Source organism: Mus caroli, chromosome 6 (genome assembly GCF_900094665.2).
Source record: "Mus caroli chromosome 6, CAROLI_EIJ_v1.1, whole genome shotgun sequence".
NCBI lineage: Eukaryota > Metazoa > Chordata > Mammalia > Rodentia > Muridae > Mus > Mus caroli.
In genome coordinates, this window is record NC_034575.1 from 110885333 (window position 1) to 110911132 (window position 25800).

General features: G+C 50.3%; 2 protein-coding genes across 2 annotated transcripts in view; one reads left to right on the plus strand and one right to left on the minus strand.

Moving 5' to 3' along the window:
- The window catches only part of Cand2 (cullin associated and neddylation dissociated 2 (putative)), a 29686-nt gene extending 6826 nt beyond the window's left edge, over nt 1-22860 (plus strand). Inside the window, exons 4-15 of the mRNA XM_021165450.1 lie at nt 660-783; nt 3084-3349; nt 4957-5062; nt 5187-5326; nt 7447-7739; nt 9237-9378; nt 9709-11211; nt 13923-14018; nt 16036-16205; nt 18005-18169; nt 20089-20196; nt 21630-22860. Coding sequence (XP_021021109.1) covers nt 660-783; nt 3084-3349; nt 4957-5062; nt 5187-5326; nt 7447-7739; nt 9237-9378; nt 9709-11211; nt 13923-14018; nt 16036-16205; nt 18005-18169; nt 20089-20196; nt 21630-21857 — 3341 coding nt within the window. The 3' untranslated portion in view covers nt 21858-22860. The remainder of the gene's footprint in view (nt 1-659; nt 784-3083; nt 3350-4956; nt 5063-5186; nt 5327-7446; nt 7740-9236; nt 9379-9708; nt 11212-13922; nt 14019-16035; nt 16206-18004; nt 18170-20088; nt 20197-21629) is intronic.
- Nucleotides 22861-23291: 431 nt separating this feature from the next.
- On the minus strand, nt 23292-25125 carry Rpl32 (ribosomal protein L32; the record flags this gene model as incomplete). Its single annotated transcript, XM_021164947.2, has 2 exons — nt 23292-23475; nt 24869-25125. Coding segments are annotated over 2 exons (387 nt in total), but the record flags the coding sequence as incomplete, so codon positions are not given.
- Between the last annotated feature and the right edge of the window lie 675 nt (nt 25126-25800).

Below are 25800 nucleotides of genomic sequence, written 5' to 3' on the forward strand. Positions count from 1 at the left end.
TCAGTAGTAAAGATTTCAGACACGGATCAGTTTACATTTGTAGCTGCCTGTTTGTCAGGAATGCTTCCAGCCACAAGGAAAGAGCTCGAAGTCATGGCAGCTTAAAGACCTACTGTGATCTCTCTGAAGGGATGACTGCAGCTGCCAATCTTCTCCACCCCTCCTCCCATTCTTCCTCCTCTTCCCCTCTCCTTTTTTTTCTGGTGGTAGTGCTGGAGACTAAATTCAGGGGCTTAGGTGGGCTAGGCCCAGCTACTCCTGCCCATCCTGGTAGTGGTTCTGTAACTCAGTCTGACAGGGTCACATTCTTCATCCATGTTCTCTCCTCTTTGTAAGAAAAGATGCATTTTCCCCGTGGATTGCACAGGTCAGCGCAGGGCACCTGGCCATTGCTAGTAGCAAGGGACTGGGAAAAGAAGTGTTTATCTCCCTCCCTGGTGTGTGAGCCAGCCAGCAGCTCAGCCATTGGTTTGTCACCTTCCTTAGAGCTGATCCCTGTAGTTGTTCCTTAAGACTTGGGTCAGCCTTGGACCACTGAAGCCCAGGCTTCCCTAAACCACAGATATGTGGGGCATATGGGTTCAGAAGCACAAGCAGGCCAGAGTTGGGAGCTGCCTTCCCAACCCAGGGCCTTACCCTTCTACTTGCACCCTGCATAGGCTCAGGGCTGGCTATCAATGTGTGCCGAAAGATCACAGGCCAACTCACCAGTGCCATCGCCCAGCAGGAGGATGTGGCTGTGCAGCTGGAAGCCCTGGACATCCTCTCTGACATGCTGAGCAGGTGAGCAAGGCCACTTTAGGCAAGAAAGATGGGGACAGGCAAGATTGAGATGAGTGGACTGTATGCCAGGTCCTATGCTTAGTCACCCAGCAGCCTTGCAAAGAAAGCAGCAATGTCACTCTATGGAACAGGCTCTGGGAGGTCATTAGCTCCAAGGTCACACAGTCAGTAAACTTCCGGTGACTTGTGCATTTATTCTGGGGGCAGGAAAGGTTAGGTGTTAGCATTATTGGTGCGTCTGCATTGTTCCCGGAGAGGAACTCACAGGCAGGTGGCCAACTAAATATAAAGTAGAGTGATTAGGTCAGGTATAGGTCCCAAGCTGAAAAGGCCCAGCCCAGCCCAGCTGCCAGGCAAGGGTATCTTACTGGAGCCCCAGCCCAGGTGCCGGACAAGGGGATCTTACTGGAGCTGAGTCTTCATGGGCCCAGCAGATCTAGGGCATCACAGAGGGCAGAGGCAGGAGAGGATTGTGAAAGGGTTCAAGGTTTGGGGCTCAAGGGGACACTGATGCAGATTGCCTTTTTGATTAAAAGATTAAAAGGGCCAGGTGTGGTGGTGCACACCTTTAGTCCCAGTACTCTGGAGGCAGAGGCAGGCAGATCTCTTATGAGTTCAAGGACAGACAGGGCTGTTACACAAAGAAACCCTATCTTGGGAGTGGGGGAGGGGGTCCCAACATGGTGGGCTCCAAGCAGAGTTTAGGCCTCTATGGCAGATGAGGTCCCTTAAAGGTTTCAGAGTTGAGAGGTTTCACAGCATGTGGGTGACAGCTGTCCTTAATTGGTGTTTGTAATCAGGCCATCTCTGATCCAGGATGGCAGGGGTCGGGGGAGGATTCTTGTATTTGGAGGAAGGAGTGACCTTCAGGGGAAGAGGGACCCATTGATGAATATGTATGCAACGTTCAGGGGTTAGTCTGGGACCTAATACAGTGTCCGCAGCATGTGATCGTGACCTAAGCAGTCTCTGCTCTGGGTCCTAACAGACTTGAGCCCGAGGCTTGTGCATGGTGAGCTGATTGTGGGAGCTGGTGTGCAGCAGTGAGGCTGGAGAGCTGGGCAGGAGCCCAGGACACAGCCCTGTCTTCCTTTGCTCTTTCCTTCTGTAGTCTGGACAAGCAGGGCTAGATAGGAGTGTCTTTGTTTTTACATTTGTGGTAGGATTGTACAGTCCTAGGTCTCACTCATACTGGAGAGGAGCTCTACCACTGATCTATGTCTCTAACCCTTGTCATATTTTATTTTTGAGACTCCATCTCTCAGAGTTGCTCAGGCAGGCCTTGAACTCACTCTGTAACCCAGATTGACCTTAAACCTGTAATCCTTCCACCTTAGCCCTCCTAGCAGGTGAGATTATAGGCCTGTGCCCCTAAGCTGGGTTGACTTCCATGAGTTGTCTGAAGAGGTGGACTCCACAGAATATGGGGTGGTGAGACTAGAGGATGACCCTACAAGCCTGTTTTAGGAACCAGGAGATGAGAGAATTGGGGTGGGGGTGCTCCAGGAGCAGAAGGGTACAGTAGGAGATTATGTGTTTAGTTTCTGGAACTTGAACGGCACCCCTCAATCACAGGCTTCAAGGGCCAGAGTCTGTCCTTATGGCTCGACTTCCAGCATAGAACCTGTGACATGGTAGATGAATTAGTAGATAAAGGCTGCAGCAGAGTGACCTGGGCCGGACACAGGAGAGTGAGGTCGTGGAGGGCACAGAGCAGGAAGAGAACAGCCTTAGGACACTGGGGTCAGAGTCACTGAGAGCTATTTGACTGTGGGAGAGGAGCTGGGGGCACTGAGAGCTGGTTCCACCCATGGGAAGACTATATGAGGGCTGCCGCTTGTCTTGCGTTCAGAGCTCAGTTTATCTAGAGGACACTGGGGAGCCATGGCAGGATTAAGCAGAGTGATCAAATTTATTGGGTTTTATTCCCCTTGCATCTCAGTAAGGAGGATAGACTTGCAGGGATGGGCATAGAGGCAAACCTCAGGCTCCCAAGAGTTCAGAGCATCCTCCCTGGAGCCCCCATGCCCACTGCACTTCTCCCTGAGCTGAGAGGTTGGACACCTGGTCTCAGGTCATGGTCTTAGACTATTGACTTCAGAGCCTTCAGAAGGCAGTCTCATTTCACTGGCTGCCCTATAATATGCAGTTGAGTCACTCTCCATGGTTGGAGAGGTACCTTTTCACTTTCCAAGGCTCTTTGAATATCATGAGTAAGAGGTACAGAGAGGATGGGGATGCAGATCCTGACTGCCTGAATGCAATGCCTGGCCTGACATTCCCTCCCATCCTGTCCCCAGGCTAGGTGCCCCGTTGGGCACCTTCCATGCAAGCCTGCTGCACTGCCTATTGCCCCAGCTGAGCAGCCCACGCCTGGCTGTGCGCAAGCGCACTGTTGTCGCACTTGGTCATCTGGCAGCCGCCTGCAGCACTGACCTCTTCGTGGAGCTTGCTGACCACCTGGTGGACCGGCTGCCTGGGCCACGGGCACCCGCCAGCCCTGCAGCCATTCGAACCCTGATCCAGTGCTTGGGCAGCGTGGGCCGTCAGGCAGGCCATCGCCTGGGTGAGAGGGCAGGGCTAAAGCGCTGGTGGGTGGAGGTAGGGGATATGCTCCTAGCAGGAGCATAAACTGGCTTCCTTTTCTGAGTCTTCTGCCTCTTGGGTGGTCTCCTGGGACTGACTTCTGTGGCCTAGAGGCTTAGGGATAGTCCTTGCAAGTTATGATATGAAATCCTTATTCAGAATGTGTTCCAGCCGTCTACTTTGACAGGCACACCTTAACCTGTGAGCCAGGTTTGGAATCCTTCAGCTTTTATTGAGAATAATAGGTCTACAGAAGCCATAGTATTTAATGTACACACCAGCATACAGTTGTGAGCTCACATCATAGTCAAATCACTCATCATTAGAGATGGCTCAGTGGTTGGGAACATCGCCTGTTCTTCCAGAGGACCGAGGTTCAATTTCCAGCAACTACATGGCAGCTCACAACTGTCTGTAATTTCAGTTCCTGGGGACCTGACACCCTCACACAGACATACAGGCAGGCAAAATACCAATGGACATAAAATTTAAAAGAAAGAAAAAGAAACCCACTCAGCATTCCCACCATTCCCATTTCCATCTCTACCTCTCCTCAGATCACCACTGCAGCTTCATCAGGTAAACTGTTAGCCACAGACACCTTAGGTGTTGCAAATTAGAACAAGACAGTGTGAGTGGAGGTAGCATAAATCAGCCCTCCTAAATCCTGGTGAGCCAGGGCTCTTTAGCAGCTACTCCTGGCTCCCCTCTAGGGTTCATGTTTTTTTGGGCAGGAAACTGAGTTCCCAAGGATCCAAAAAAGTTTATAAAGGACTGTCTAGGGCTGGAGAGATGGCTCAGTGGTTAAGTGCGTTTGCTGCACATGAGGACCAGTATCAGGCTGCCAACAAATGCCTGTAATTTCAGTTCCAACAGATCTGACACCCTCTTTTGGTCTCTGCAGGCAACATGTGTGTGTGCGCGCGTGCACACACACACACACACACACACACACACACACAAATAAGAAAATACATTTAGAAGGGATATTTGAGGCTCTCCAGCTTAGCATGTTCTTTCCTGCACAGTGGGAAGGGTATGGCTGGAAAAGGACTAATAGATCCTCTAAAGCTTGTGGGTTGAGACCCCTTTGGGGATCAAATGACTCTTTCATAGGTGTCACCTAAGATCATTGGAAAACAAATATTTACATTATGATTCATATCTAGCAAGATTACAGTTATGAAGTAGCAATGAAAATAATTGTATGGCCGGCAGTCACTACAAGGTGATGGGTGGGGACCAGGCATAGGACCCTCTTGTTCTCACATCTGCAGCTCACACCCTAGTGTAGGAATAAGGCACATTCCTGACTATGCCTCAACCACATTTACCCAACCTGCAGGGCCCAGAGCTTAGCTCTACCTGCATTGTTCATTGGTTCCCACACCATCACCATCAGTAGACTGAGTCAGGACGTCTTTGCAAGTGGCCCACAGCCCCATAACATAGCAACCAGGCTACACCCCAGTCAGCTTGCCTCTAAAGCTTCTAAGTTGAACCTGCCCTGCAAAGGCAAGGTTGGGCTGAGGCGAAGCTGGTGACTGAGGGAAGGTTGGTTACTTCAGTGACTCTTTGGCTCTGCAGGGGCCCACCTGGACCGCCTGGTGCCCATGGTGGAGGAGTTCTGCAACCTGGATGACGATGAGCTAAGAGAGTCCTGCCTCCAGGCCTTTGAGGCCTTCCTAAGAAAGTAAGTGTGGCAGTTGTGCCAGACAAAAGGCAGGGATGGGGTGACAGCTCTTGACTTGTTTTGGGGCCCCACCCCTGCTCTTCCACGTTGAGTTCCAGTGAGGCCTCCCCTCCTTGTCCCTCAGGTGCCCCAAGGAGATGGACCCTCACGTACCCAATGTGACCAGCCTCTGCCTGCAGTACATGAAGTATGACCCCAACTATGACCATGACAGTGACGACGAAGAACAGATGGAGACCGAGGACAGTGAATTCAGTGAGCAAGGTAGGTGGACAGCCTTGAGGGAGAGCAGGGCACAGCGGCCAAAGCAGGGGTTACAGCAGGCCTGCCTGGCTGGATGCTGCTCTTCTCTAGCTATAGGGAAGGCAGTGCAGTCATCCTCCTGCTGCCCATTTAAACAGTCCGGACCAAAAATACCTGGGAAAGAAGTTAGTCTGTATTCCTCACATAGACAGTGATGTGACAGCTGGTGTTGGGATGTGTATGCTGTATCAGGTGTTATAAATATTTAAGGCTGGGAGTGGGGTGTGTAGGGTATATGTGACTACCCTCAGATGTTGTCATCCAGGCTCCCACAAGTCCCAAGGGACAACTCTTTTAATTGTCACTTCCTGATTATCCACTGGTATTCTAAGCTCTTCCCTCATATTCCTCATAGTGACCCTAAAACCTAGGGGGAATCATACTCGTATTTCAGACAAGGAATCAAGGAAACACCCAGAAGTGACCTAGGTAGGACTTGGGTGAGCTCTGATAGACATCACCTCTAAGCTACCCTTTTTTTTTTTTTTTTAAGATTTATTTATTAGGGGCTGGTGAGATAGCTCGGTGGGTAAGAGCACCCGACTGCTCTTCCGAAGGTCCGGAGTTCAAATCCCAGCAACCTCATGGTTAAATAAATAAATAAAATCATGGTTAAATAAATAAATAAAATCTTTTAAAAAAAAGATTTATTTATTATATATGTAAGTACACTGTAACTGTCCTCAGACACTCCAGAAGAGAGGGCATCAGATCTCATTACGGATGGTTGTGAACCACCATGTGGTTGCTGGGAATTGAACTCAGGACCTTCGGAAGAGCAGTCAGTGCTCTTAACTGCTGAGCCATCTCTCCAGTCCCTAAGCTACCATTTTTATAAATGTTTTTCAAGATAATGCTTCTAGCCCAGCACCAAAGCTAGAGGGAGAATGGTGGGCACTTGGAGGAGACAAGTCCAGACGGGGGCTCAGTGGCTTCTTCCCTTGTGGCTTGAGGGCCTCTCCATCACTCAGATTCCTACAAGTGGGGTGCACATGGAGACTAGGGACCTGAAACAAAATCAGACAGGCATCCTGGGGCCTTGAATGCTGAGCTAAGAGTAGGCCATTTTCTTGCCAGTGATACAGGGCTCAGGATATTTCTGGAGGGGTGGCACAGGGTCCATTAAAGGAGATGTGTACTGAGTTGCCCAGTGGCCATGGCCCGTTGTAGCTGGTCCGGATCTCTTTGCCATTCAAGCCTTAGTTGTCAGCAGAGTGGTACAGAAGGAACACCTGGTTTCAGATACAGAGTGCAGAGCTGCTCCTTGTCACCTCTGGCTCTTACGTTCTCCCATAGTAAGATAGATGGAGTGAATCTCTGCATTGAATTTTCCTAACTATGTTCCCTGAGGCGGTCTCTTGCACTCTCTGAACCTTGGCCTTGACAACATCTGTACAGTGGCCAGTAGTCCCTTTGTTCTGGTGGAGTTGTTTATCTGCTGACTCTCAGGCCTGTCAGCAGAGAGCCTCACACACCTATTTTTTCTTTGGTGTTTGTCTCTCTGAACACCTTTGAGATCTGACTGGGGCTGGGCTAGCACTGAGGGCACAGGAAGTCTGCGTTTCTCTTTGGAAATCCCAGTACATGAAAGGGCCAGACCTGACCCAGAGGATGTGCCTGAGCCCCAGAAAGCTCCATGTGTCCACTGCAAACTTGGATGCCATGTCATTCTATTTTGGAAGAGGGCAATGTTTCACTAAGTATTCCAGGCTGGCCTCTCCAGGACTGGGATTTACAGGCCTGTGTCAGCATACCAGCCCATTTCATCCTTGATGTAGTCAGACAAGGATCTGGCTACAGGCTGTGGCTCAATAGCAGACAGTTGTACAGTGGATCAAGCCACTTATTGTCTCTTGGTCTCAGTTTTCTTCTCTGCGATAGGGAATGGTCCTTGCCCATAGGAGAGAGTGTGGATCAAAGCCGTGGGTGCCATCCTGCGAGTGCCACAGGTGTTCACTAGGGTGGTGGCGTTCCCAGTGGGCTGAATACTGATCATCAGGATGTGAAGCCCAGGGCGGGGCTTCCACTGTCTCCTTTCCTGAGTGGAGAGACACAGCTCTGTGTGTCTTCCTCCTCCCCAGAGAGTGAGGACGAGTACAGTGATGATGACGACATGAGCTGGAAGGTACGCCGAGCCGCGGCCAAGTGCATGGCAGCCCTCATCAGCTCTCGGCCCGACCTCCTGCCCGACTTCCACTGCACTCTGGCACCTGCACTCATCCGCCGCTTCAAGGAGCGGGAGGAGAACGTCAAGGCAGACATCTTCGGGGCTTACATCATGTTGCTGCGACATACACGGCCCCCTAAAGGCTGGCTGGAGGCTGTGGAGGAGCCCACCCAGACTGGCAGAAACCTCAATATGCTGCGAGCACAGGTAGACTGTGTCCTTACCCACTCCCTCTTTCCGTTCTTCCTTTCTGTCCCCATCTCTTCACTTGCTGAGGGATGTGGTGTGAGCACCTCTCTGTGCCCAGCCTGGGTGTTCAGATGGAGCCTTGCCTCATCCTTGGTCTGCATGGTGCAAGTTCGGACACAGCAGCAACACAAGTAGGGCTTGCAGGAGTGAGGAGACCTTTGTTTGCTTAGTTTAAATCACTTCTGGCTGCTGGGTGGGGAATGGATTGTGACAGAACAAGAGTCATGGCTGGGGACCAACAGGAGGACATTGCAGCTGTGTCAGGTGACAAGAGATGGTACCTTTGACTCAGAGAAAGCAGAGGGATTGAAAGGGATGGTCGTTGAGAAGTGGGCTGGATTGAACTGCCAGATCTTGCTGGTAATAGGTTGCTTGTGTCTGGGAGAGGCAGGGATCAGTTGACTTCTTGGCTTCTTGAGATAGGGGACACTGAGGAGGAGGGAACATCTACATCTTTGTACATTTATGGTTGAAGTCCTCATTGGCTGTAAGTAGTGAATTTTCTGTTAGTATAATAAATAAACTGGATGTGGTGGCACACGCCTTTAATCCCAGCACTTGGGAGGCAGAGGCAGGCGGATTTCTGAGTTTGAGGCCAGCCTGGTCTACAAAGTGAGTTCCAGGACAACCAGGAGTACACAGAGAAACCCTGTCTCAAAAACAAACAAACCAACCAATCTAAATAAATAAATAAACAAACAAACAAACAAACAAATAAATAAATAAATAAAACACCAGAGGCCTGGTCCCTACTAAGAAAAGAGGTTTAATTAGCTCAGGTTTGAAACACTGAGTCCAAAAACCATGGACTGTGCCCTGGTGTGGCTTGCCCTAGCTGTGTGACATCTTTGCAGATAGCTTGAATATACAAAAGAGAGCCCGTGGTACGACACAAAGCCAGAATGATGAGGACTAGGCCCCCATTTTATAGTTAACCTGTCCAATAGAACCAGTTCATGCTTTTTAGTGACTTCCGGATAACGCCACCTTTTAAAGGGCCCTCCTCTTCTGAGTTCCACCACACTGGGGACCAAGCTTCCAATACGTAAGTCCTTGTGGGACACAAACTTTATGTAGACTGTAGCAGATGCCTAGGTTGAGCCACTTAGGTGGGCAGGAAATGCGCAAGCTGGATCAGAGATACAGCTCAGGGTGGAACCCGGGCCACTGGATTCAGGACCATCTGGGGAGAGTAGAGGACAAGAAGGGGCCATGCGCTGAGGACACTAAGCTTCTGCTTTCCCTTCATAGAGATAGAGGTGACAGCCAGCTGCTGGGTCACCCTGAGCCAGTTCCTTGTGCACATGTATAAGATGGAGGTAGCTGTCACTGTGTCTGCAGAGTCTGAATCAGGTGACTAGTAGGGACTGATGGGCACTAAGGCCACCTGTCTGTGTTGGAACCCTCCCTGGGGTGGCTTCCTTGCTGGTTCCTGATCTCCCCGCCTATTCACAGGTGCCCCTAGTGATAAAGGCCCTGCAGCGACAACTTAAAGACAGGAACGTTCGGACCCGCCAAGGCTGCTTCAACCTCTTCACCGAGCTGGCAGGCGTCCTCCCTGGCAGCCTGGCAGAGCACATGGCTGTGTTGGTGTCAGGTACGCTGGGCTTCAGCTGGCTCTCTTTGGGCTTCTTCTAGAATACAGACCCCTACCCTATATTGAGTCCTCAAACCTTGAGAGCCCAGCAGTATTCCTGGGCTTGCCCTGTGCGAAGATGGCTCATGGTGGTTGTGTATTGTGCCCCCCACCCCTTGGCCACAGGGAGAACAAGGCTGCTTTTAACTTAAGATGAGTTCTGGCCTTGTTTTCCTCAACTCTGGTGGGTTCTGGGAGCTTTGGATGCTTGGTTCAGGACAGATACATTGGTCACTACAGCCCCAGACTGAGCCAGGCTGAAGAGCCCCTAACCTTGGTTCCCACCTGCAGGCATTGTCTTTTCACTGGCCGACTACTCAAGCTCCTCCACCATTCGGATGGATGCCCTGGCCTTCCTGCAGGGGCTTCTGGGTACAGAGCCGGCTGAGGCCTTCCACCCACACTTGCCTACCCTCCTACCACCTGTGATGGCCTGTGTGGCTGACCCTTTCTATAAGGTGGCAGCTGAGGCCTTACTGGTGCTCCAGGAGCTGGTGCGGACCCTGTGGCCACTGGATAGGCCTCGGCTGCTGGACCCTGAGCCATACGTCGGAGAGATGTCCACAGCTACCCTGGCACGACTCCGAGCCACTGACCTGGATCAGGAGGTGAAGGAACGGGCCATCTCTTGTGTGGGCCACCTTGTGGGTCACCTTGGTGATCGACTTGGGGATGACCTAGAACCCACACTTATGCTTCTCCTGGATCGCCTACGGAATGAGATCACCCGGTTGCCTGCTGTCAAGGCACTGACCCTGGTGGCTGTGTCCCCATTGCGACTTGACCTGCAGCCCATCCTGGCTGAGGCACTGCCCATCCTGGCTTCATTTCTGCGCAAGAATCAGCGGGCCCTGCGGCTGGCCACACTGGCTGCTCTTGATGCCCTGGCTCAGAGCCAGGGCCTTGGCCTGCCCCCGCCTGCCGTTAGGACTGTGCTAGCCGAGCTGCCTGCTCTGGTCAGCGAGAATGACATGCATGTGGCCCAGCTGGCTGTCGACTTCCTCACCACAGTGACCCAGACGCAGCCTAGCTCTCTGGTTGAGGTCAGTGGCCCCGTTCTGGAGGAGCTGCTGCAGCTGCTGCACTCACCCTTGCTGCCTGCCGGGGTGCTGGCAGCCACTGAAGGCTTCCTGCAGGCGCTGGTGGGAACCCGCCCTCCCTGTGTGGAGTACTCGGAGCTCATTAGCCTGCTCACTGCACCTGTTTACAACCAGGTTGGGGACGGGGGACCCGGCCTGCACAAGCAGGTGTTCCACTCGCTGGCCCGGTGTGTAGCTGCCCTCTCAGCTGCCTGCCCCCAGGAGGCCGCAGGTACTGCCAGCCGCCTGGTCTGTGATGCCAAGTCGCCCCACTCAAGCACAGGGGTCAAAGTCTTGGCATTCCTGTCACTGGCTGAGGTGGGCCAGGTGGCAGGGCCAGGCCCCCAGAGGGAGCTGAAGACCGTGCTTCTGGAAGCCCTGGGGTCTCCCAGTGAGGACGTGAGGGCTGCAGCCGCATATGCCCTGGGCCGTGTGGGTGCTGGCAACCTGCCTGACTTCCTGCCCTTCCTGCTGGCACAAATTGAGGCCCAGCCCCGGCGACAGTACCTGCTGTTACATGCACTCAGGGAGGCCCTGGGGGCTGCGCAGCCTGACAATCTGAAGCCCTATGTTGAGGATGTGTGGGCGCTGCTCTTCCAGCGCTGTGAGAGCCCCGAGGAAGGCACTCGGTGTGTGGTGGCGGAGTGCATCGGGAAGCTAGTGTTTGTGAACCCTCCCTACCTCCTGCCTCGATTCCGGAAGCAGCTCGCTGCAGGTAAGAGTACAGTGGCCTGGGCTGGCCAACTTGGTCCCCAAGCATCCACACAACTTATGCAGATCACTGGAGATGAGAGTTTGTGTGTGTGTGTGTGTGTGTGTGTGTGTGTGAGAGAGAGAGAGTGGGTCTGTGTGTGTGTGAGTGAGTTTGTGGGTGTGTGGGTGTGAGTGAGTGTGTGGGTGTTAGTCAAGAAGAAGCCAGTCAGACGAACGATGCTTCGCAGATGTACAGGCTTCTCCTAGTGGTCTCTGGGGTGGAGGTCTCTTTTTGGTTTTGTTGGTTTGTTTGTTTTTTGCAGGGTTCTTCAATTTTTATTTTGTTTTATGTATATGGGTGTTTTACCTGCATAGATGTATGTGTACTGTATACAGGCAATGCCCTCGGAGGCCAGAAAAAGGCATCAGATGCCCTGGAACTGGGGTTACAGACAGCTGTGAGCTGCCATGTGGGTACTTGTAAGTAAGCCTAGGTCCACTGCAAGAGTGGCCAGTGCTTTTAATTGCTTAGCCATCTCTCCAATCCAAGAGGACAGGGTTTTTGATGTGTCCTTATTTCAATCAGACCTTTCACTGAAGGGGACTGCATCATAGGTTCAACTCACTTGGATCAAAAATAACCCAAGAAAATATTGTGTCTGTATTTAACATGTGAAAGCTTTTCTTGTCTTTATTTCCTTTTGTTGTGTGTTTGCCATGGCATGCCATGGAGACAACTTAGGGATGTCAGGTCTCTCCTTCTGTCATGTAGATTCCAAGGACTTGCACTGCCAGCCGCCTGGTCTGTGATGCCAAGTCGTCCCACTCAAGCACAGGGGTCAAAGTCTTGGCATTCCTGTCACTGGCTGAGGTGGGCCAGGTGGCAGGGCCAGGTCACCAGGCTTGGTGATAGCTACTTTTATAGCAAGAACCATCTTGCAAGGCTTTTTCTCCCTCAACAATATAGATGTAACTACTGATGGCATGTTTAATGTAAATAACATGAAGAAGACTGAAAATACAGGTATAGGTTCTGTGTAAACACCATGCTGTTTTGTGGAAGGGCTTAGTATACAAAGAGCTCCTGAATCCTGTCCTCTGAAGATACTAAGGGGTAAAAATACAACTTAAAGATGGCATTAGGCAGACAGGATTAGAAGTATATAACTAGGAGGCAGAAGGCAGAAGGATTACTTCAAAGTCTACCTGCTTAGAGATACTGAAGGCCTTGAGACTCTACATAGATAGATAGATAGATAGATAGATAGATAGATAGATAGATAGATAGATAGATAGATAGATAAGGGCCTGGGGGCTGGGGCTGTTGCTTGCTGGTAGAATGTTTGCTTCTGACACACGAGGCCCTGGGTTCTATTCCTACCGTCTCACACAAATCAGAGGTGACATAGAGCTGGGTGTGGTGGTGTACACCTTAGTCTCAGCACTCAGGAGGAACTCTGAAATAGACCAGCCTGGGCTACATATTGAGTACCATGGCAACATAGAGAAACCCTGCTTTTAAAAACATCATCATAAGCCGGGCGTGGTGGCGCACGCCTTTAATCCCAGCACTCGGGAGGCAGAGGCAGGCGGATTTCTGAGTTCAAGGCCAGCCTGGTCTACAAAGTGAGTTCCAGGACAGCCAAGGCTATACAGAGAAACCCTGTCTCGAAAAAAACCAAAAAAAACAAAAACAACAACAACAACAAAAAAAAAACATCATCATAGAAATAAAGCCATATGATGTTATTTTCATAATCTGCTAGAGTCATGACTGCTGTGACAAAATACCTGATAGAAGCAACTTTAGGGAGGCCCCTGCTTAGAGGGAGCAGTCAGCCATAGACGGGAAGGCCTCGTGTGAGCAGTCATGGCAGCAGGAACCTGCACAGCGGCTAGTTCACACCTTGGTGGATCAGGACACAGTTTAGGCTGGAATCAAAGGCAAACATAACCATCAGGGCTCACCTTCTGCAGCCTACTTCTGTCTGCTGGGCCCCAGTCCCAAAGATGCACAACCAGTTTCTAGGTGAGGACCATGTCCTGGCATGACCCCTCCATCCTTAGGGATCTCGGTGAGCCCCCACCCCCCTTTCTCCAGCTTCTATAAAGTCAGTAACAAGGTGAAATGAAGTGCGTCCTTCATGACCTCGTGCTCGGGGACCTGAGTTCTGGGGGATCCCATTGGCCGCCAGCCTGCCAAAAGCCCCCCTGGCCTCTTCTCTGTGGCCTGAAATGTGAACCTGGCCTTGCCGAGTCCCCCTTTCCTGTGTAAAGTGCAGGCCAATAGTTGTTCACAGTTTTGTTTGTTTTTGAGACAGGTACTCACTCTGTAGCCCAGGCTGACTTCCAACTCCTGAAGATACTCCTGGGACTTTGGGATGACAGGTTTGCACTACCACACCAGCTTCATTATTTTAACTAACATTTTGTTATTATGGAGTTTGAATGGAGAGGATGTCTGAAAATGCAGTGTAGTCTCAGTCTGAGGGCAGAACTTTCTCTGAGGTCCTAGTGTTCTGTTTGGACCTACCAAGACCCAGCCACTTAACTCTTCTAGCAGCAGGAGGAAGAACTGGGCAGATTCAAGGCTGCCATGGGAAATAATCACATAATTATAATAATTAATACTTCCTGGGAGGGGGTTGTTCCTCAAGTAGGGAGGGGGTGTACTGTGTTTTGCTGGGTCTATGGGTGGTCCCCTGCCCCACACTATTGCCTCTTGTCTTGCAGGTCAGCCATACACCCGGAGCACGGTCATCACTGCAGTCAAGTTCCTCATCTCAGACCAGCCTCACTCCATCGACCCTCTCCTGAAGAGCTTCATCGGTAGGTGCGACTAGTGCCTCTCACCGTGGGTCTGGAGCGTGGCTAGCACATCTTACAAATTAATCAAGGGAGTCAGCCTCTTGAGTGAGGAGCTGTGCCTTCAAACCCCTGTCACCACCAGGGCTCCGGTGGGCTTCACGTGCCCCTTACTGATGAGTTTTGCTTCTTTATCTGTCAAATGGTCATGAGGCATTTCTGGAGAACGCTCTCTTGGAAACAGCTAATAGGGTGGGAAATGCTCTTTAAAGGTACAGGCTCTGAGGATGAAAACAAACTTGCAAGCACCAACTTGACCAAGTCTGAGGGGGTCTTAGCTGGAGAAGCCTTCATGGGGTAGGCTAGGCCCTCCCTTCAAGCCTCCTGCAGGACCAGACTTCCTGCCTTCAAAGCCCAGTGCCAGCATCTTCTCAGGGGGCCACACCAGAATCTCAGCCCTCTTCTCAACAAAAGTGGCCCTACAGAATGTAGAGGGAGGCTGGAATTCTCCAGCCTTTGGCTTTGAATACTGACTTAGAAGTGTGGGCAGGCCATTTCAAGCTCAACTATAAAATGGGGTGCTGATGCATGCAAAGGCACTGTGCCAGACCAAAGAGCAGTGAATTGGAAACTATATCCTTGTCGCAGCCTGGACTGACCCTGATGGCCATAGGCAGATTTCTAGCCTTGATGAGTTGCTGTGGTTGCTGTGGTTGGGTCCAGGGCCCAACAGTGGTGTCTTGGTTTTACTTCAGAGTTTACTTCTTTTTGTAATTTGATTTTTTTTTTTATTAGTTGGTGTGTGTGTGTGTGTGTGTGTGTGTGTGTGTGTGTGTGTGTTTCACTTGAACATGTTTGTGCACTATATGTGTTCCTGGTGCCTATAGAGATCAGAAGAAGACATTGAATCCCCTGGAACTGGAGTTATGGATGATTTTGAGCTACCACGTGGGTTCTGGGAACCAAACTCCGGTCGTCTGCAAGAGCAGTCAGTGCTCTTAACTGCTGGTCCATCTCTCCAGTCCCCAAAGCTAGTTTGTTTTTAGAGTTAGAATCTGTGTAGCCCAGGCTGGACTCAAACTCTATATAGCCGAGGATGACTCTGAATTCCTGATCTTGCCTTTATCCCCCAAGTCCTGGGATTATAGGCATGCACTACCACCTTTAGCTGCTTGACCCTTAGTTCTGGGCTCCCTAGGATGGATACCATGAGATGCCCTTTGATAAAACTCATCAGTTAATTCTAATAGTCCCTCCCAGCCTGGTAAAGAACACTGGTCCCATTTTACAAATGGGGAAACTGAGTCCCAAGAGAGGGTTCAGACTTGTCCTACTCCTAGGTTATATCCTTACAGAAGCAGGACTCTAAGAGCCAGCATACACTGTGGGAAGGGTCCTATGTCCTAGTGTGGTTGAGTCCTGATCTGCTTGAAGACTGCAGTTTTTCCCAGTGCAAGGAAATCGATATCCCGTGACAGTAACATACCCTGTGGTGCGATGGCCACTCTGGTCATGTGGTTTGTGGTGGAGACTCAAGTTTCTGTGTCCTACTCTTCTAGCTGAAGACGTTGCTCAGTGGTAGCACGGATGCTCAGCATATGCGAGGCCCTGGGTTCCGTCCTCAGCACTAATCCTCAGAGCAACCGTGTTGGGTTGGTGTTTCAGACCTGGTGCTGTGGGTGGCCTTGTTATCCTGTGCACAAGAGACTAGGGCAGGAAGAGCCCGGACCTGGTGTAGTCAGCGAGGCCCTGTCTGAGAGCAGAGCCGTCCTCTGTGCCAGCTCTCAGCCCTGGGCTTCACAGCTGCTGTCATGGCTCACTCCTAAAAGCCCTGGAGGAGGTCACGGCTGCCAGAACCCAAAGTCAGTGGGAAGCTAGGCATTCTTATTTGGACTGTGACGGCATTGTGTCTGGCTTAAGGTAGATGTTCGGGTCATGTCTGCCCTTAGTTCTACATAACTCGTGGTGCCCAGGTCACCAGGAACAGCATAGAGGTGGCTTTATGTCCTGCTTCTATGTCCTTTGTCTTGTCGCTCTGCAGCGGAGTTCATGGAAAGCCTGCAGGACCCAGACCTGAACGTGCGCCGGGCCACACTCACCTTCTTCAACTCAGCTGTGCACAACAAACCATCGCTGGTCCGGGACCTGTTGGATGACATCCTGCCCCTCCTCTACCAGGAGACCAAGATCCGCCGGGACCTCATCCGAGAGGTATGAGGTAGCATGGACACCTTGTATGGCTAGCCCTTGTTGAGCCTTCTGTGCCTCACAGTCAAGGCTCATTGAAAACCAAGAGTGAGGCCCACCCAGGCACAAGGGCCACATGGCCCTAGTCATGCCATGTCTCTCCACTCCCCAGCGGGGGCCCAGACTGGGCAATCCAGTGCCCCGTTAGCTTCAGTTTTCCCTGGAGCTAAGTGAGGACAGTCACTGTGCCTGTACCACAAGGCTGTGCCCTAAGCACTGGGAGGCAGCCCTGATGCTTAGTAGCTCATGGTCAGCATGAGCATCCTAGTCCCCAAATGTGACACCCCCTGTGACAGGCTCTATTTAAAATGCAGGCACCCTACAAATACTACCTGAACTACCTTCAGGCATATGAAGAGGAACGCTTATTCCCCATACATGGGCTCTGTATTTAGACTTGGGCTCCTTCCCCAGTACATCTCTTTGAATAATGCAAGCATTTTAAAACCCACAGTCCAAACACTGAACCTCCTGAACCTCAAGGTGTCAGGCCTGTGGCACTGGACTACAGTGTCAGCAACTCTTGTCACTCAGCCAGAGTCTAAAGTCCCAGGACTCATAGTTGGCTTCTGCCACCAAGATGCTCAGCCTGACCTCCAGGAGAGCGGTGGTCAGGAGAGTCAGGTTGGAGAGAGAGCTGAAGGGGCAGAGGGGGTTGAGCTTGACAGCCAAGTTGCCCTACAGCTCCTCACGAAGGTCTGAGGAGGAAGCAGTGCTCTTGAGAGGGGTTGAAAAAGTTTTCTGAAAGAAGGACATTTGAAGATTTTTTGGTTTTGTCTTTCTTTTTAAGACAGGGTTTCTCTGTGTGGTCCTGGCTATCCTGGAACTCACTTATGTAGACTCACAGGGATTTATCCTCTTGCCTCTGCCTCTTGAGTGCTGGGATTAAAGGTGTGAGCTACTGTACCTGGTATCAGATATAGTTCTGGAGGCCAAAAATCTAATATCTGTACCCCTGAGCTGAAACCAGGGTGCCTACAGACCTCTTGCAGTTCCTGTGGTCACCAACATTGCTTGGCAGGCGATGCCATTCCATGAAGCTCTGCCTACCCACAAGGCATTATTTTTAATCTGTGTAATCTCTTCAGTTGGGTTTTGGGGCTCAGACTTTACTGTTAGAAGCCAGATTCCATGGTTACAAGCTTCAGAGGACTTGGTTTTTGAGTCTGGTTCTGCGACTTACCAGCTGTGTGTCCTCCAGCATGTCAGGTTACCTCTCTGAGCCTTAGTGGGATGTTGAGTAGGGTTGATAGTAGCACCTATTCCTAAGGATTTTGTTTTTTCCTGAGACAGAATCTTGTGTAGTCTAGGTTAAGAATGCTTCTGACCTGCTTCCACCTCCTGAGCGCTGGGTTACAGACATCGTGATGTTTATTCAGTGCCAGAGATCAAACTTGGGTCTGTGTGTGTGCTAGCCAAGCCATATGCCCAGACCTTCCCAAGGTGTCTAATTTAGTACTCAAGTAAGATGTTGTCTGTCAGGCAAAAGATGCTCAGTTACAGAACATGTGCTCAGTGTGCACGAGGTCCTACAAGCGCGCGCACACACACACACGCACACACACACACGCACACACACACACGCACACACGGAACCTGACACTTCCTGCTTAGCAGGTGTGACAGTCCAGAGAGAGGATGCTGCAGGCTGAGTTGAGACCTGAGACTTGAGCGCATAGAGTGTGACTTGGGGCCAGGATGCAGTGCTGAGCAGGTGAGGTGAGTATTGCAAACCCTCCTTGTTATGTCCTTCCTTCCTGCAGGTGGAGATGGGGCCCTTCAAGCATACTGTGGATGATGGGCTGGATGTGAGGAAGGCTGCCTTCGAGTGCATGTACTCGCTGCTGGAGAGCTGCCTGGGCCAGCTGGACATGTGCGAGTTTCTGAACCACGTGGAGGATGGGCTGAAGGACCATTATGACATTCGGGTAGGTGGCACCGTGCCAGATGCAAGCCCAGCTCAGAGCAAGGGACCAGGCAACATTAGGCCCCTGCTGTTCTCCCCGTCTCCTGGCACCCCATGAAAGCAGCTGTGCTTTCTGTCAAGAACAAGGAACCGGCCGGGTGGTGGCCAACACCTTTAATCCCAGCACTCGGGAAGCAGAGGCAGTCGGATTTCTGAGTTCGAGGCCAGCCTGGTCTACAAAGTGAGTTCTAGGACAGCCAGGGCTATAAAGAGAAACCCTGTCTCAAATAAACAAACAAAAAAAGAACGAGGAACCAGGTCTTGGATGTTTCTTAGGGTGTACACTTTGGGCACATTAGGTCCAAGTCTGTTGTAGTGTTTGTTTTAAATGTTACCAACATTTTAAAAATTTAAAAAATGTATATGAAAAATAGTATTTCTTTTGAAAACGATCCATAATGCTAGGTAAATTCCCACATTGCCATTATATTAGTCTGTTTCTGGTTAGTATTATTTCATTTTGCTTTGTTTTTTATTTATTTTTATGCATTTATTATGGGCATGTCCACATCTGGGATTCCCACATGGTTCACTGTCACTGACACACCAGAAGAGGGCATCAGATCCCATTACAGATGGTTGTGAGCCACAATATGGTTGCTGAGGATTGAACTCAAGACCTTTGGAAGAGTAGTCAGTGCTCTTAACCACTGAGCCATCTGTCCAGCCCTTGCTTTGTTTTTTAAGACAAAGTTTCTCTTATATAGCTCTGTATGTCCTAGAAGTATGTAGACAAAGCTGGCCTTGAACTCACAGAGATCCACCTGCCTCTGTCTCCTGAGTTCTGGGATTAAAGGCACGTGTTCTCACACCTGACCTGTTTTCTTTTTTTCTTTCTTTTTTTCTTTTTTTTTTTTTTTTTTGGTTTTTTGAGACAGGGTTTCTCTGTATAGCTCTGGCTGTCCTGGAACTCACTTTGTAGACCAGGCTGGCCTCGAACTCAGAAATCCNACTCACTTTGTAGACCAGGCTGGCCTCGAACTCAGAAATCCGCCTGCCTCTGCCTCCCAAGTGCTGGGATTAAAGGCGTGTGCCACCACGCCCGGCTCTGACCTGTTTTCTGTTGCTATTAAAAAAAAAAAATCTATGGCCGGGTATTCCTTTAAAAGGCTGTTTTAGATCTTTCTGGAGACTCAGAATCTGGTGTTGGCTGGCATCTGTTTTTGCTCTGGCGGCATCACAATGGCCGGCAGCTGCAGAAGTTCACATGGTAGAATCAGGCATGAGGCGTGTTCTTGTATTGTTTTTTGTTTTTGTTTTATCCAGACAGGGTTTCTTGGTATTAACAGAGCCCTGGCTATCCTGGACTCGCTTTGTAGATCAGAGCAGCCTGGAACTGAACTCACAGAAATTTGCCTGCCTCTGCCTCCCAAGTGCTGGGATTAAAGATGGAGGCATGTTCATTTTATTATTCACTTTTGTGGGAACTGAGGTCCTCTGAGACCTGAACTAACCCCTTCCAGCAGGACCACCTCCAGTGACCTAGCCACCTCCTGCTGAAGACTCCATCACCCCTCAGCATTGCTATACACAGGCTTTTGTGATACACACTCAAGTTGTATCTCAACTGCAGCATGTCCAAGCCAGTGTCAGTGGAAACCGAGGAGCTGCTCAGTTCCTGCCCAGGCCTGTGCCAGAGGCATGTGAACACGTGCCTTTTGTTATCCAGCCATCCTCACACAACTAAAGTTAGCTGGCAACATTCAGCGTCATGGTGTACATCTATAATAGGAACCTGAGACCCAGAGAGGTGGGAGCCCTGCGCAGGGGCCTGGAGGGACTTGGTTGTCAGTTTGTGGGGTACAAGCCAGAGCTTCCATTGGGTCTGCTGCTCTGTCTGGGTGCTGTTTCACCATGAGTTCCATCTGCTTCCTTGGGTAGATGCTGACCTTCATCATGTTGGCCCGACTGGCCACTCTTTGTCCTGCACCTGTCCTGCAGAGGGTGGACCGGCTCATTGAGCCACTCAGAGCCACCTGTACTGCCAAGGTAAGCCCTGCCCTGCCTGGACCCTGGAGTGCCTGTTGGCTTTAGTCATCACTCACTGGACCATGTGCACTGCAGTGCTGGGCTGGCTGTTGCCCCAGTCTACAAAGCTTCCTGGGCTGGGCTGTGAGATTCCTTCATTAAATACTTCCTGGGTGCTGGCCTGGGAGAGGGATCCAGGGTATAACACTCCACATGCTAGCTTCCCCACACAGTCTATGCAGATCCCAGTTGGGAGCTGGGCCTACCTCTTATGGTTGATTGATTGGCTGGCTACTCCTGCTACTACAGAGCAACTGCTAACACAGTGTGGAAGGTCTTCTGGAAAGTTGTAATATTGGGAACAGCCTGGCACCCTCGGGGTCCTGGTGGAGACCTGTTGAATGAAAGAACTGTGTCTGTGTGTGTGTGTGTGTGTGTGTGTGTGTGTGTGTGTGTGTGTGTGTGTGTGGTGTTTATGTGTTGTGTATCTGTGGAGGCCAGAAGTTGACTTCAGTGGTCTTCCTTGATCTCTCTCTCTGCCTTCTTCCTTCTCTTTCCCCCTTCCCAGACATGGTTTCTCTGTGTAACCCTGGCTGTCTGGGAACTCATGTTATAGACCAGTCTGGTCTAGAACTGACATCTGACTGCCTCTGCCTATTAAAGGTGTGCCCCACTATTGCTAAACTGGGTGACCATGAGCTGCAGGGATCTGCCTGTGTCTACACCCACAAACTTCCACATCCAGCTCTTGTGGGATCTGAACTTGGGTTTGTACAGCAAGTACTTCACCACTGAACCATCTCCCTCGTCCCTGATTGGAGTTTTAAGATTTACTTAAAGGACCAAGAATTTCAGTCTTTAGGCAAGACTCAGAATAGTGGTTTTGTTACCCTTTTTTTTAAAAAAAAAAAACAAAAAAAACCAAACTGTTCTCCAGGTTAGCATCAAATTCCTGAACTTAAGTGAGTCCTTCCTCCTGTCTTGCTTTCCATGTAGCTTGTGTCTTGAGGCACATATTGTTATTTTTTCATTTTCTTTGTGTGTATGTAGGGGGTATTGGGGGAGGGGGGACAAAACACAGACACTCTGGTAGCCCAGGCTGGCCTTAAACTCAGTATACAGCCAAAGGTGCCTTGAATTTCTGGCCCTGATGCCCTTGCCCCCAAGTGTTGGGAATACCAGCTGTGTAGTACAGCAGATTTGGTGGATGCTGGATCTGGTCCCCTCTTCCCTACTCAGATGTGGATATCTAACTCAGGACTTTGTGCGGGCCAGGTGAAACACTCTACCAACTGAGCCACATACCCAGCCCCTAAGTTTTGATCTTCAAATAGCAGCACAGTAGTAGAAAAAAATGAAATCTGATTATGAATCAGATTGAAATTAGGCCTTTATTAGAAACCTATGTTTAAAATGGGTAACAGACTCAGTAAGGACACTGTCTCCCTCTGCAGGTCAAGGCTGGTTCTGTGAAGCAAGAGCTGGAGAAGCAGGAGGAGCTGAAGCGCTCAGCAATGCGGGCAGTGGCTGCCCTGCTGACCAACCCTGAGGTGCGCAAGAGCCCCACTGTAGCTGACTTTTCTGCCCAGATCCGATCCAACCCAGAACTCACCACCCTCTTCGAGAGCATACAAAAGGACACAGCCTCTGGCCCCAGCACGGACTCTATGGAACTCAGCTAGCTGTCCCCAACACAAGCCTCCCTTCTTATCCCAATAGGCCTTGGCCTCTCCTGTCCTTCCCTGTCAGCCTCAGTGCCTTTGCTAGGGCCCCCTGCTCACAGCCCCAGTGCCAAAGCCGGGCCCATCAACTCAGGACGTTCATTCACGAGCGTGATGTCCCACCACCTTTACACTGCACCCCTCCACTCATTTAGAAGCCAGCATTGGCCTGTGCCCAAGACCAGAAGGCAAGCAGGGGGCTGACTTCCTACTTCACTTACTCTGAACTCCAAATGTCAGCACCCTGAACCTAGCCATGGGTAGGGTATGTAGAGAACCAATTTATACTTAGTGCCTCATTAATTAGCAGAGTGAGAACTGTTTACAGGGAAGATAGTGTGGCTCATTGGCCAGGTGTAGGTCCACTGTTTCAAACATCCCTAATCCCATCACCCAGGAGTGTAACAGTTGGCTTGTGCTCTTCCTGTGTATGTAGTTGTTAGTACTGAAAATTTAAGTATAAATGACAGGTTTTGATTTTTAAGACATTGTTTCTCTTTGTAGCCACATATGGCCCAGACTCAGATCCACCTACCTGGAATTAAAGCCAGCTGAGGCCATTTATCTGAGTTAATAACATATACAAAGCTCTCCTCACAGGATTCTTATCCATATTAAGGCCAATGGCATAGACCTGTTATCCTAATTCCTTAGGAGGCTGAGGCTGGACCACACACTCGGGTCGTAGTGAACAACTATAAGATCTACCTAAAAGCAACAGGGCAGGTTAGCTCGGTGATGGGCTGTTCTTCCAGGCCCTCCTGGTAGCAACAGCTTTCTAACTCCTGTCCTAAAGGATCCAATGCCCTCAGGGCAGACATACATACAGGCAAAACACCAAAGTTTATTAATAGCTCAGTTGTAGAGCACTCCCCACCACTACAGCAAGACGATAAAACCGTATTTCTACAATGAGAACAAAAGCTTAATAGTAAAAAGGCTGGGATGTCTTTCTCTCCAGTCATTTAAGTGTCACCCTTGACAGTCAGCCCTTCTGAACTCCATTACTGTTTCAAAAGACCAGAGAGCCAGAAACTGGCCTGTGCTACAGAGGGCACTGCCCTTGTAGTATCTCAGTGGCAGAAATGTTTATCAGTCTCATGAAGTTCTAAATCCTCCAAAGACAGGACTGTCAATCCTGACTGAGGACAAGCAGGCCAGTTCCATGAAACCAAAGGCTTCCTCAAAAAAGTGCCTTAAGCTAGAGCCCATGCTAGCAGTTGGGACAGGGTTGAGAGCAGAGGTTTGTCTGGTCCCCAGACTCACGTGTGCCTACACTGTAGCTTTCCCCTCTTCCACCTGCAGCCAACCAAGACTAGCATGGGATTCTGAACCCTGCTGCCTCCCCAGAACAAGCAGCAAAGAACAATCTCCAGTTACCAAAAAGATAGAAAATACGATGGCAGGTTTTGTGATTTTATTTAAACATAAAACATGCACACAAGCCATCTATTCATTTTCTTCGCTGCGTAGCCTGGCGTTGGGATTGGTGACTCTGATGGCCAGCTGTGCTGCTCTTTCTACAATGGCTTTTCGGTTCTTAGAGGACACGTTGTGAGCAATCTCAGCACAGTAAGATCTGAAAGAGAAGCAAACCAGGAAAGGTCACCAGGGAAATGGCTTAATGAGCACTAAAGGCTCAAGGGCCCAGGCACCGAGGCTTCTGCAGTGGTCTACAGTAGTGACCAGGTGCTAATCCACACACAGCAGGCTCAGGTTCTTCCTCACACTGAGTGAGTAACCCAGAATTCTTCCACAGGAGCCAAAGGCTTCCAGGGCAACCACTGTAAGGTACACAGTTCAAGTAGCGTCAAGCCCGTGTCCCCTCAAAGTGTTGACAATCTGTCCTAATGAACACATTCTCAGCATGGAGATGACCGTGAAGCCATAGACAGGGAGCTGAGGAAAAACCCCTAGAGAAGCAGGATGGCAGAGCTATGGAAAGCATACAAATGGCAAATACCGAATACAAACAAACACCCACTTGACAGAGATTTGGGGACAGAGTGCATCAGGTTCTAACCTGAAGTACCCGTCCCGGGCCACATGCATTTATAACCATCTAGCACACTCACCATTCACAAGTCACATGCTGCCATACCCCACCCCAGGACTCTTACCACTCAGGAACTACTACCAATGTTTTTTCTGTAACTACCTTCCAACTTCCCCTGCTCCCCAGTTATACAGAGGAAAATGCCCAGAGACAGAACTCAGTGAGCGGTGCACCTGCAGGGTCTAACTAGGCCAAGCAGCTCTCCTGGGGCAGATGTACCCATTAGAAATGCAGCCCCGATAACACTGCACCATCAACACTGCCTCATGGACTGCTGCTCCTGCGCGCGCACACACACACACACACACACACACACTACTGCATCCATCCTCCCAAATGGACTTGTAGCACTTCAAGGCCTGGTTAAACGCACAACATAATCTCCCCATGCGGCCTCCTCCATCTGCATGACAACCACCTCAGAAAACACATACACTCTCTGCAGTCCTAGTTTACTTGGGAAAAATAAACAATTCCTACCACACCCTCATATCCAATGTCAAGAGTATTTCCTGGGAGGCCTTGGTCTTGCATCTCAGAGGTCACTAAGGGTTGTAACTTGCTCAAAGTACCCAGAATACCCCACAACCTTCTCTCTACAGCTGTGCCTGGAGACTCTTTCTCTATCTTAGCCCCAAAAGACCTGAGCTGCTTTGCAAATCCACCTGTCAGAGCAGAGCCAAGCACAGCTTAGGTCCCAGGTTAGACACAGGCCCCTGCAGTCTCATGATACTATAGCAGTGTTCCACACAGGACCATAAAAGACACTGAACAACCCACTGTAAAAAGACCTCCCTCTTCTCCAGTCTCAGGCTTCAACCAAGGGAACACATCCCCTTTCCTCATAAGCATGGCCACTGCAGTGGCCCCAGTCTCACAGGAGGCAGGCACACTCCTGGCCAGGGGCCCAACTCACTTGTTGCACATCAGCAGCACCTCCAGCTCCTTGACATTGTGGACGAGGAACTTGCGGAAGCCGCTGGGCAGCATGTGCTTGGTTTTCTTGTTGCTCCCATAACCGATGTTGGGCATCAGGATCTGGCCCTTGAACCTTCTCCGCACCCTGTTGTCGATGCCTCTGGGTTTCCGCCAGTTTCGCTGAAGACACACAGGCAAGTTAGTCTCTGTGGAAACTGGCAGCTCTTGTATGTGTGTGCAGGAAGGGGGCAGAATTCATGGGGTCATGTCATAAAACACACACCAAAGGCTGAGAGGGTGTAGCTCAGTTAGCAGTGTCTGCCTGGCATGCACAGGGCCCTGGGCTCCATCCCTAGCACTTGGACTGGAATTTCAACATCATCTTCCCTTGCAATTAAGTTTCAAAAAAGGGATAGGGAGGAGGGATCAGTTAACTGCTGGGTGTGCATGCCCATCCAGCCAACAGGTGATCTGTAGACCCAGAGAGAAGTCTTAGCAGTTGAGAGCACTGGCTGCTCTTCCAGAGGTTCAATTCCATCCATGCATGTGCCTGGTGTGCAGACAAAACCCCAAAAGATCTTTAAAATACAGGGTCAGGGTGCAGAGCTGACTTAAAAGTGCCTGCTGTCAGATAAACTAAATCTGACCTAGACCCACAAGACAGGAAGGAGAGAACTCCTTAAAGTGATTCTCCCTGCCCTTCACACACATAAATATAAAACAGAAAGTGTCATCTTAAAAATGAACGTTTTAGGGCTGGTGAGATGGCTCAGTGGGTAAGAGCACCCGACTGCTCTTCTGAAGGTCCAGAGTTCAAATCCCAGCAACCACATGGTGGCTCACAACCACCCGAAATGAGATCTGACTCCCTCTTCTGGTGTGTCTGAAGACAGCTACAGTGTACTTACATATAATAAATAAATCTTTAAA